This window comes from Sinohyriopsis cumingii, chromosome 15, assembly GCF_028554795.1.
Source record: "Sinohyriopsis cumingii isolate HCF-2022 chromosome 15, ASM2855479v2, whole genome shotgun sequence".
Lineage (NCBI taxonomy): Eukaryota > Metazoa > Mollusca > Bivalvia > Unionida > Unionidae > Sinohyriopsis > Sinohyriopsis cumingii.
Genome location: NC_142975.1, coordinates 63,324,457 through 63,336,759, shown reverse-complemented (window position 1 = coordinate 63,336,759; position 12,303 = coordinate 63,324,457). Strand labels below are relative to the sequence as shown.

The window sequence follows — 12,303 nt, the reverse complement described above, 5'->3', positions numbered from 1 at the left end:
ATAAGAAATATTTTGGTTCAGCATTTGGCAGAAAAGAATTTTTTGGATAAAAATTCTTTGGTTTCAATCAGTAAGTCTGTATCAGACTCTGACATAAAAGTGAAGGAACTAGAATTAAAGTACAATATGGAATTGGAGTTGAGGAAGCTGGAGCTTCAGAAAGAAGAAAGAGAAAAACAAACGCAAGTAGAAGCGGGAAAAAGAGAAAGAAAGACAAATGCAGTTACAAGAAAGAACAAATGCAGTTACAATATAAGAGAGACCGAAAACATGGAAGCATTGTGCACAGCCAACCCGATCTATGAACTTACGATTGGCAATGTACAAGGATCTAGGTTCCCGACCTGTCAGACTTCCGATTCCCGATCATCCAAGCAGTGCAAACTAGGGCTCAGGTAAAGGAAGATAACAAACCTTTACACAAATTAAAATTACCGGAAGCCATTACAGATATCTCCCACGAAGAATTTCAGAATGAGCAAAAATACGACGCGTCTCTACGTGCAAACGCGAAGAAAGCATTATCGGGTACCGTGAGGAAGAGTAAGAACGGGGGTTCCTCTAAATTCCTTACTCGAAAAGGTTTAATGTATAGGGAATACTCTATACTTGATATGAAGTTCTTGCAACTAGTGATACCCCATAAATCCAGGTCGCATGTACTCGAGGTCGCGCAGGAGTCGAGTATGGCGGGTCCTTTAGGTATGAAGAAAACAACAGAGATGGTATTAAGAGAATTGTATTGGCCTGGTGTCAATAGCGACGTAGCGCGGATCTGTCGCTCGTGCGAAGTTTGCCAGAAAACTGTATCTAAGGGCAGGGTAACTAGAGTACCGTTAGGTCAAATGCCATTGATAGATACTCCGTTTAAAAGAGTGGCCTTTGACATTGTGGGACCTATATTTCCACATACAGATCGGAAAAATCGACACATCTTGACGCTGATAGATTGCGCTACCAGATACCCCGAAGCCATAGCTTTGCCATGGATTGAAACCGAACGTGTATCCGAAGCGCTCGAGGACATGTTCAGCAGGGTCGGAGTGCCCGAAGAGGTTCTTACGGATTGTGGAGCGCAATTCACCTCAGATCTCATGGCAGAAATTAGAAGGTTGTTGTCCCTTAAACAGTTGCGCACGACACCCTACCACCCTATGTGCAATGGGTTGGTCGAGAAATTCAACGGGACGTTGAAGCAAATGTTGCGACGGAACAAACTTAAAGACCTAATAATGTTTCCTACCTTAAATAAACTCAGCATGTTTTTGTTTCTTCTATTTTTCCTAATTTCATGGTGTTTGTGTTCGTAATCTTATCATTATATATGTCTCTTTTTTTATCTTGTAGGTGTTGTCTAATGTTGTAAAGCGCTTAGTAAAGATTAGGCGCTATACAAAGTCCTCATTTTTATTATTAGTATGCGTGCGGAAAGACCTAAGGATTGTGATAGGTATCTGAACGCAATTCTGTTCGCGTATCGTGAGGTTCCTAGTGAAACCTTAGGCTTCTCCGCGTTAGAACTATTGTACTGTAGGACACTTCGTGACGCAAGACAAACTCGCGAAATCTAGTTGTAGGTACGTGAAGTACTACAACCGAGGAACGCGAAGTAAAACGTTTGATGTAGGCAATCAAGTGTTCGTGCTTCTCCCAACGAATAAAAATAAGCTGCTATTCCAATGGATATGACCATACGAAGTCAAACAGGTGAAAGGCGAAATGGACTATATCATTGCCGTGGAGGGTACGTACAAGATATTTCACGTCAATATGCTTAAACTCTACCTAGAAAGACCTAGACAAACAATAGATAAAGGGGTCTTGAACGTAATATGCGTAGCGGTGATAAAGGATAAGTCGTGTGACGAATTGGAATCGTCTCCAGGACAGAAATGCCCCTTGAATACCCCATTGACGTAGGGAAAGAAGGTCTTGACCAGATCAATGTATGCCCGGATTTATCAGTGGGTCAGCGTACACAGATATTGGAGGTTTTGTCCCAATACCCTGACGTGTTTACGGACAAACCGGGCTCTACTGGATTGATTCAACACGAGATCAAGTTGAATACCTCTGAGCCGATCAGGATTAAAGAATATCCAATACCCTTTAATGCGCGAGAGACAATCAACGAAGAAGTGGGAAAAATGTTAGACAAGGAAGTGATCGAACCTTCCAGTTCCCGGTACTCGTCCCCTGTTGTGTTAGTCAGAAAGAAAGACGGGAAGAACCGTTTTTGCATTGATTTTCGGCAATAGAACAAAATCACCGTGTTCGACGCAGAACCAATGCCAGAGATGGAAAGTTTGTTTTCGAACTTGGCAGGTCATAAATACATTCCCAAATTAGACTTTACCAACGGATAGTGGCAGATACCAATCGCTGTAATGCCCGGGAGTTAACGGCATTCGCGAATTCGAAAAGTCTTTATCAATTTAAAGTTATGCCTTTCGGTTTAGTCAACGCCGGTGCGTCATGCGTTCGTCTCATGTGCAAACTATTAAACGGTATGGAAAACGTCGACAGTTTGTAGATGATATCTTTGTTTATACACATACATGGGATGAACATGTTAAGGTATTACGGGATCTGTTCGAAAGACTTCATAATGCAAATCTTAGAGCTAAGCCCACCCAAATAAAGTACAGGGTATTTTAGCCTAGAGTGTTTGGAACATCTCGTGAGTGGATTAGGTCAGTTGAAACCTCACCCAGAGAAAATAGGAGCAATCAAAGATACACCTAGACCAAAAACTAAAAAACAAGTACGATCTTTCCTAGGTTTGATTGGGTTTTACAGGAAATGTGTCCCCAATTCTGCGGCTATTGCCAGCCCATTAACAGCCTTGACTAGGAAAGGGCAACAGAATAAAGTTCCCTGAGTTATGTGCCAGGAAAAAAGCATTTAATGCTTTAAAACAGAAACTGGCAAGTACACCAATGTTAAAGTTGCCAGAATTGAACAAAACGTTTGTGCTGAGGACTGATGCGTCCGATACGGGTCTTGGGGCTGTTTGCTACAGGAGCAAGAGGGGATGAAATTGCCCATTGCTTATGCAAGTAGGAAATTGCTCCCTAGGGAGCAAAACTACTTCGTAATTGAGAAGGAGTGCCTAGCCTTAGTATAGGGGATAGGAAAATTCCATACGTACCTTTTCGGGAGGGAGTTTACCTTACAAACGGACCATCAGCCGCTCTTATACTTGAACAAAGCAAAGGTCGCCAATGCAAGATTGGTGCGTTGGGCGTTGTCTTTGCAACCGCATAGTTTCCTGATCGAGGCGATTCGAGGATCGGAAAATGTGGGTGCTGATTTTTTAAGTAGGGTGTAGTTAGCAGATCATTTTCGTTCAGTATTCAAATTGGAAGTTTTAACAATTGTTTATGTTCACATTCCGTGATTTTTCTAAAAGTGTTACCACTTTTTTTTGGGGGGGCGGGGAGGTTCTGTCACGGAATTAAATTCATTTATTTATTGAATACATGTACTCCGGTTTCGTTTTTTGTTACAACGATACCAGAGGATGATTTATGTATATTGTGTCGTATTTCGAAATAGTAAGTTCGGTTCATCCCATGCCGCACGTGCGAAGTGCTCTCGATGGGACGAACCAATGCATATAATGCACAGACTATGTTTGTGTATAAATACTTCACCGTACGTAATATTCTTTACAATACGGAATAGTCTTGTCAGCAGTCAGTCTGCTTCAAAAACGTGCACATCTTCAGCTGTCGAGGTATGTAAGTTTATTAATTTCTAGTTTATAAGCTATAACTACTGTATTACCACGTTTATCTTTTAATCTTTGCTATATAGCTTTGGTTTACGCAGTACAATACGCATATTTCTATTCTCGTTTTCTACTTAGCAAGGGATTTATTTTAGCAATGACAAGCTACATTTGTTTCAAAAAACTGTTTAATATAGTAGGATTCTTGTCGAGCAAGATTAGGTTTATTTTTGAACCTGTTATTTTGTAATTATTGTTCTGATAATGTAATCTATATAACTTACCGTGTATGACGTCATTGCGTTATTAAGCCCGTGTCCTGTATAGTACACGGTATTGGATATATTTTCAGCTGTCTGTGTTGTGACCGGGGTGTCTGTGTCTCTCTCTGTGACCAGAGTGTCTGTGTCTGGAGTGGCCAGAGTGTCTGTGTCTGGAGTGACCAGAGTGTCTGTGTCTGGAGAGACCTGAGTGTCTGTGTCTCTGTCTGTGACCAGAGTGTCTGTGTCTGGAGTGACCGGAGTGTTTGTGCCTGGAGTGACCGGAGTGCTTGTGTCTGGAGTGACCGGAGTGTTTGTGCCTGGAGTGACCGGAGTGTCTACTGTCCGGGGTGTCCGGAGTATCTAACGTCCGGGTGTCCGGAGGGTCTAATGTTCGGAGTGTTCCGAGTGTTTCGCAGTGTTCCGAGTGTCCAGAGTCTGCAGCAGCTGTGTAGCTGAACTGTAGCAGCCGTGGAGCTGAAACAAAGGGTGCTGATGACGGAGTGTGTCTCCGTACATGTAATTTGTTAGCCGTTGGCTAATTTTGGATTTCGTAAAACCAAGTGTATCTATCGGGACTGTAAAGATAAGTTGTATATCTGTCCCTCCTTTTTATCACCATAATTTCGCTACCTGAGTGAATGCATTTTACTACTTGAGTAAAATTTTACATCGTTTACTACCTAAGTAAACTATATCCATCGTTTCATTGCCAAATCGTTGTGAACCATTCACCCCTTGTCTTTGTATTTGCTAAATTATTTTTTTGTTGTATTTCTCATCAAGTCTGTGCGTTCTTATGTTAATTAAATCCAATATTCGGATTATATATACACGCACATATTCATAATTAATTGCTCATGAAAGTCATTCATTATTAAACCTTGTAGTTATATCATCGTCAAAAGTGTTCTGTTGTGAATCCGAAAAGTCCACCCGATTATCTTGTTACACCATGATGCGCCCTTATTTCGCTGTTTTCTCTCGACGAAATGTCAGGACGTCCTTGGTTAGTGGACTTTATACCCTAGGATTAAAATATCAAAGATGGATCCATGTAAAAACCTAATAAAGAGGGGACGTAATGACTCAAATGGAAACGTAAGATATAATCTTACAGCATCTGTAGAGTTCTGATTGCTTTATCTAGTCGCGATGTTCTAGAAATAGGCTGGAAAATAGTTCTTTTTCTTCTAATTTTCTTACTGTTAGAACGGATCACTACTTTCGTACTGTTCAACAGGTGTTGAAATCAAAATCCTCTAATCAGAAGTTCAGTTTTTACAAACTCTTTGATTCAGTCTATTAATCTGTGCATGTTTTTTCATACCTGGTACCCGTCGGGCGCACCTTATATTGCGGTTGCTATCGACGAAATTCGTCAGGACTTCGTTCGAGAGTTGACTATCCCCATGAGATAAAATATAAAAGAAGGTTCCATGTCAATACGGTATAAATATCTAATGTTTTCACGGCACGTGTCTTAATCGACTTTCATCCAGCAGTAGATTTCTCGAAATCGCCGCGACGAATTTTTTATATAAAAAAAAACTTTTAGAACGTGTACCTAGTTAGATAATATGAAGGAAACGTTGAAATCAAAATCCTCTTAGCAGGTGTTCAATTAGTACAAACTATCGGGGGTGGGGGTGGGGTAATACCAGATTCCCATAGGGCGTCCCTTATTATGCTGTTTCTTCTCGACGAAATTCGTCAGGACATTTTTCGTAGACGGATCTCTATCCCCTAGAGATAAAATGTCAAAGAAGGGTCTATGTTATAATCTTACGGTATGTGTCGTACGAGACCTCCGTCATCTAGCTGATTTCTCAAAATCGGCTCAACGAAATTTCTCAAGACTTCTTTCGTTAATACACTGATCTTCTAGAGATAACATCTCAAGAAGGGTCCTTGTCAAGTCTCTTTAAAGATGATACTTAACGACCAAACTGTATAAGTAAGATATCATCTTCTTGCGTCATGTGCTTTACCTGTCCTCCACTCCCCTTATAACCCCAATTTCTGGAAATCGGTTACAAGTATGCTAAGTTCCCCAGTTCCAAGGACTTCAAGACAATATTCAAGTCAACTGAAGGCTTCTTAAACTCGTAAATACTCCACATAATTCTCCTCTAAGGACATGACGACCACACACGAGAAATCTCCAAGTTCAAACTTGTATGGTTTTTAGTGGTTTCCCTTTTACTTGAGTCATTAGTAAGCTTTTCGAACCCGAATACTAATACTTATCGCTATGCAACACAAGACACGACCCAAATGCCTAAAACAACTCATTAATCCTATATCAAATTACAAAACACATTACAAAACACGTATTCCTATCAATATCCTAAACGATTCCTACATATAGTCCGTGATCTGTCTATATTTAGCTTCATATAGCACTCTCCAATACGGTTAGAATTACACCATTGCATGCCCTAAAAAGCTTTCATCTGCATTAACTAAATGTTATCCAATTACACACTGAATTGGGAATAATGAATAAATAATAATAAAAAAACCTGTGTGAATAAGGAATAAGTATTAAAATGTATGTGAAAATATTTGAATCGGGAATAAGTAACTGGTTACTTATTCCTTATTCAATGGGTAACTGGTTACTTATTCTTTATTGAATCGGGAATAAGGAATAAGGAATAAGTAACCAACTTGATTTCGCTTCATCAGCAAATACAAAGACAAGGGGTGAATGGTTCACAACGATTTGGCAATGAAACGATGGATAGAGTTTACTCAGGTAGTAAACGATGTAAAATTTTACTCAAGTAGTAAAATGCATTCACTCAGGTAGCGAGATTATGGTGATTAAAAAGAGGGACAGATATACAACTTTTCTTTACAGTTCCGAAAGATAAACTGGGTTTTACGAACCCGAAAATTAGCCCACGGCTAACAAATTACATATACGGAGACACACTCCGTCATCAGTACACTTTGTTTCAGCTCCACGGCTGCTACAGTTCAGCTTCACAGCTGCTACAGACTCTGGAAACTCGGAACACATCGAAACACTCGGAACACTCCGAAGATTAGACCCTCCAAACATTAGACACTCCGGAAAACTCGGACATTAGACACTCCGGAAACCCCGGACAGTAGATACTCCGGACACCCCGGACAGTAGACACTTAGGACACCCCGGACGTTAGACACTCTGGTCACTCCAGACACAAACACTTCGGTCACTCCAGACACAGACATTCTAGTCACTCCAGATACAGACACTCCGGTCACAGACAGACACAGACACACCAGTCACTCCAGTCACAGACACTCCGGTCACTCCAGACACAGACACTCCGGTCACTCCAGACACAGACACTCTGGTCACTCCAGACACAGACACTCTGGTTACAGAGAGAGACACAGACACTCCGGTCACAGACACAGACAGCTGAAAACATATCCAATACCGTGTACTATACAGGACACGGACATAATAACGCAATGACGTTATACACGGTAAGTTATATAGATTACATTATCAGCACAATAATTACAAAATGATAGGTTCAAAAATAAACCAAATCTTGCTCAATAAGAATCCTACTATATTAAACAGTTTTTTGAAAAAAAAATGTAGCTTGTCATTGCTAATATAAATCCCTTGCTAAGTAGAAAACGAGAATAGAAATATGTGCATTATACTGCGTAAACCAAAGCTTCATAGCAAAGATTAAAAACTAAACGTGGTAATACAGTATTTATAGCTTATAAACTAGAAATTAATAAACTTACATACCTCGACAGCTGAAGATGTGCACGTTTTTGAAGCAGACTGACTGCTGACAAGACTATTTGGTATTGTTAAGAAACTTACGTACGGTAAAGTATTTATACACAAACATAGTCTGTGCATTATATGCATTGGTTCGTCCCATCGAGAGCACTTCGCACGTGCGGCATGGGATGAACCGAACTTACTATTTCGAAATACGACACAATATACATAAATCATCCTCTGGTATCGTTGTAACAAAAAACGAAACCGGAGTACATGTATTCAATAAATAAATGAATTTAATTCCGTGACAGAACCTCCCCCCCCCAAAAAAAAAAAAAGTGGTAACACTTTTAGAAAAATCACGGAATGTGAACATAAACAATTGTTAACACTTCCAATTTGAATAGTGAACGAAAATGATCTGCTAACTACACCCTACTTTAAAACTCAGCACCCACATTTTCCGATCCTCGAATCGCCTCGATCCGGAAACTATGCGGTTGCAAAGACAACGCCCAACGCACCAATCTTGCATTGCGACCTTTGCTTTGTTCAAGTATAAGAGCGGCTCATGGTCCGTTTGTAAGGTAAGCTCCCCCCCCCCCCCGAAAAGGTACGTATGGAATTTTCCTATCCCCTATACTAAGGCTAGGCACTCCTTAATTTCGAAGTAGTTTCGCTCCCTAGGGAGCAATTTCCTACTTGCATAAGCAATGGGCATTTTCATTCCCTCTTCCTCCTGTATCAAAACAGCCCCAAAACCCGTATCGGACGCATCAGTCCTCAGCACAGAAGTTTTGTTTAGTTCTGGCAACTTTAAGATTGGTGCACTTACAGTGTCTGTTTTAAAGCATTAAATGCTTTTTCCTGACACACACCCCAGGGAACTTTATTTGGTTGCCCTTTCCTAGTCAAGTCTGTTAATGGGCTAGCAATAGCCGCAAAATTGGGGACACATTTCCTGTAAAACCCACTCAAACCTAGCAAAGATCGTACTTGTTTTTTTAGTTTCTATTCTTGGTGCATCTTTGATTGCTCCTATTTTCTCTGGGTGAGGTTTCAACTGACCTAATCCACTCACGAGATGTTCCAAACACTCTAGGCTAAAATACCCTATACTACATTTGGGTGGGCTTAGCTGTAATATTTGCAGTGTGAAGTCTATCGAACAGATCCCATAATACCTTAACATGTTCATCCCATGTATGTGTATAAACAAAGATATCATCTACAAAACTGTCGACGTTTTCCATACCGATTAATATCTTGCGCATGAGACGAACACATGACGAAACGGCGTTGACTAAACCGAAAGGCAAACTTTAAATTAATAAAGACCTTTCGGATTCGCGAATGCCGTTAACTCCCGGGCATTACAGCGATTGGTATCTGCCAGTATCCTTTGGTAAGGTCTAATTTGGGAATGTATTTATGACCTGCCAAGTTCGAAAATAAACTTTCCATATCTGGCATTGGTTCTACGTCGAACACGGTGATTTTTTTCTATTGTCGAAAATCAATGCAAAAACGGCTCTTCCCGTCTTTCTTTCTGACTAACACAACAGGGGACGAGTACGGGGAACTGTAAGGTTCGATCGCTTCCTTGTCTAACATTTTCCCCACTTCTTCGTTGATTGTCTCCCGCGCATTAAAGGGTCTTGGATATCATTTAATCCTGATCGGCTCAGAGGTATTCAACTTGATCTCGTGTTGAATCAATCCAGTAGAGCCCGGTTTGTCCGTAAACACGTTAGGGTATTGGGACAAAACCTCCAACATCTGTGTACGCTGACCCACTGATACATCCGGGCATACATTGATCTGGTCAATACCTTCTTTTCCTACGTCAATGGGGTATTTAAGGGGCATTTCTGTCCTGGAGACGATTCCGATTCGTCACACGACTTATCCTTTATTACCGCTACGCATTCTACATTCAAGACCCCTTTATCTATTGTTTGTCTAGGTCTTTCTAGGTAGAGTTTAAGCATATTGACGTGAAATATCTTGAACTTACCCTCCACGTCAATGATATAGTCCATTTCGCCTTTCACCTGTTTGACTTTGTATGGCCATTTCCATTGGAATAGCAGCTTAATTTTATTCGTTAGCAGAAGCACGAACACTTGATTGCCTACATCAAACGTTTTACTCCGCGTTCCTCGGTTGTAGTACTTTGCGTACCTACGACCAAACTTCGCGAGTTTGTCTTGGGTCATTCGACATGTACTCTCTAATCGTTCGCGCAGGTCTACTGCGTAATGGTAAGTAGTCTTGACTTCTTCGTCCGCGACTTCGTCTCACCACAGTTCGCGTAAAATGCGCATAGGACCACGAACTTTCCTACAGTACAATAGTTGAAACGCGGAGAAGCCTAAGCTTTCATGAGGAACGTCGCGATACGCGAACAGAATTGCGTTCAGATACCTATCCCAATCCTTAGGTCTTTCCGCACACATACTAATAATACAAATGAGGACTTTGTATAGCGCCTAATCTGTACTAAGCGCTTTACAACATTAGACAACAACTACAAGACAAAAACATGTATAATGATAGATTACGAACACAAACACCATGAAATTAGAAAACATAGAAGAAATAAAAAGCATGCTGATTTTATTTAAGGTAGGAAACGCTATTAGGTCTTTAAGTTTGTTCCGTCGCAACATTTGCTTCAGCGTCCCGTTTAATTTCTCTACGAACCCATTACACATAGGGTGGTAGGGTGTCGTGCGCAACTGTTTAAGGGACAACAACCTTCTAATTTCTGCCATGAGATCTGAGGTGAATTGCGCTCCACAATCCGTAAGAACCTCTTCGGGCACTCCGACCCTGCTGAACATATGCTCGAGCGCTTCGGATACACGTTCGGTTTCAATCCATGGCAAAGCTATGGCTTCGGGGTATCTGGTAGTGCAATCTACCGGTTTATCTGATCTGTATGTAGAAATATAGGTCCCACAATGTCAACGGCCACTCTTCTAAACGGATTATCTATCAATGGCATTTGACCTAACGGTACTCTAGTTACCCTGCCCTTAGGGACAATTTTCTGGCAAACTTCGCACAAGCGACAGAATCGCGCTACGTGGCTAATGACACCAGGCCAATAAAATTCTCTTAATACCCTCTCTGTTGTTTTCTTCATGCCTAAATGACCCGCCATACTCGACTCCTGCGCGACCTCGAGTACATGCGACCTGGATTTATGGGGGATCACTAGTTGCAAGAACTTCCTATCAAGTATAGAGTATTCCCTATAGATTAAACCTTTTCGAGTAAGGAATTTAGAGGAACCCCTATTCTTACACTTACTCACGCCTAACTGCAACTGTAACTGCATTTGTTCTTTCTTGTAACTGCATTTGTCTTTCTTTCTCTTTGTCCCGCTTGTAATTGCGTTTGTTTTTCTCTTTCTTCTTTCTGAAGCTCCAGCTTCCTCAACTCCAATTCCATATTGTACTTTAATTTTAATTCCTTCACTTTTATGTCAGAGTCTGATACAGACATACTGATTGAAACCAAAGCATTTTTATCCAAAAAATTATTTTCTGCCAAATGCTGGACCAAAATATTTCTTATTTCTTGTTTCGTTAAGGAAGCCTTTACCTCAGAATGATCGTATTTTCTGGAAAGTTGAATCAATTCATCTATTTTAAAGATCTTATTGTTCCTGGGTAGGATTTGAAGAAAAGATTTCCACTTTTGTTGACGTTGTAGAAACTGTTTGTCAATTTCACATAAGACTTCGAAAACATAGGGAATTCAAATAAAAAAGACAACAAAGTTGTCTAAAATAACTTAGCCAAAATTCAAGATACCGGATCCACGTCGTCTGCACGAAATTCGTCAGGACTTTCTTCGCAGGTGGACTCTATCTCCTAGAGATAAAATATCCATGGAGGATTCATGTCAAGACTTAAAAAGAGGGGACTAATGGCTCACATGTATATAATCTTACGGCATGGGATCTGCTCGACTTCCTTTATTTAGTCTCAAGTTTCTCGAAATCGGCTCGACGAATTTTCTTTAAATTTTCTCTGCTGTTAGAAAGTGATCTTATTTCAAAACAGTATCAGCGGCATCGAAATCAAAATTCTCTAAGTAAGGTTTACATGAGTGCAAACTATTGATACCGTTATTAACATTTGCGTGTTTTTCATGGCCGGTAGCCCCTAAGGAGCCCATTATTTTGCTGTTTCATCTGCACGAAATTCGTCAGGACTTTCTTCGCAGGTGGACTCTATCTCCTAGAGATAAAATATCCATGGAGGATTCATGTCAAGACTTATAAAGAGGGGACTAATGGCTCACATGTATATAATCTTACGGCATGTGATCTGCTCGACTTCCTTTATTTAGTCTCGAGTTTCTCGAAACCGGCTCGACGAATTTTCTTCAAATTTTCTCTGCTGTTAGAAATGGGTCATATTTCAAAACTTTATAAGCGGCATCGAATTCAAAATTATCTAAGTAAGGTTTCCATGAGTACAAATTATTGATACCGTTTATTAACATTTGCGTGTTTTTCATGGCCGGTAACCCTTAAGGATCCCCTT

The 12,303-nt window shown here is 40.6% G+C and overlaps 1 protein-coding gene across 1 annotated transcript in view; it reads left to right on the top strand.

Annotated features, from left to right (window-relative positions):
• Positions 1-686: 686 nt before the first annotated feature.
• LOC149781944 (cell surface hyaluronidase-like) overlaps positions 687-12,303 on the top strand; it is a 49,897-nt gene continuing 38,280 nt past the window's right edge. The window contains exon 1 of the mRNA XM_089935039.1: positions 687-725. Within this exon, the coding sequence (XP_089791165.1) occupies positions 687-725 (39 nt within the window). The remainder of the gene's footprint in view (positions 726-12,303) is intronic.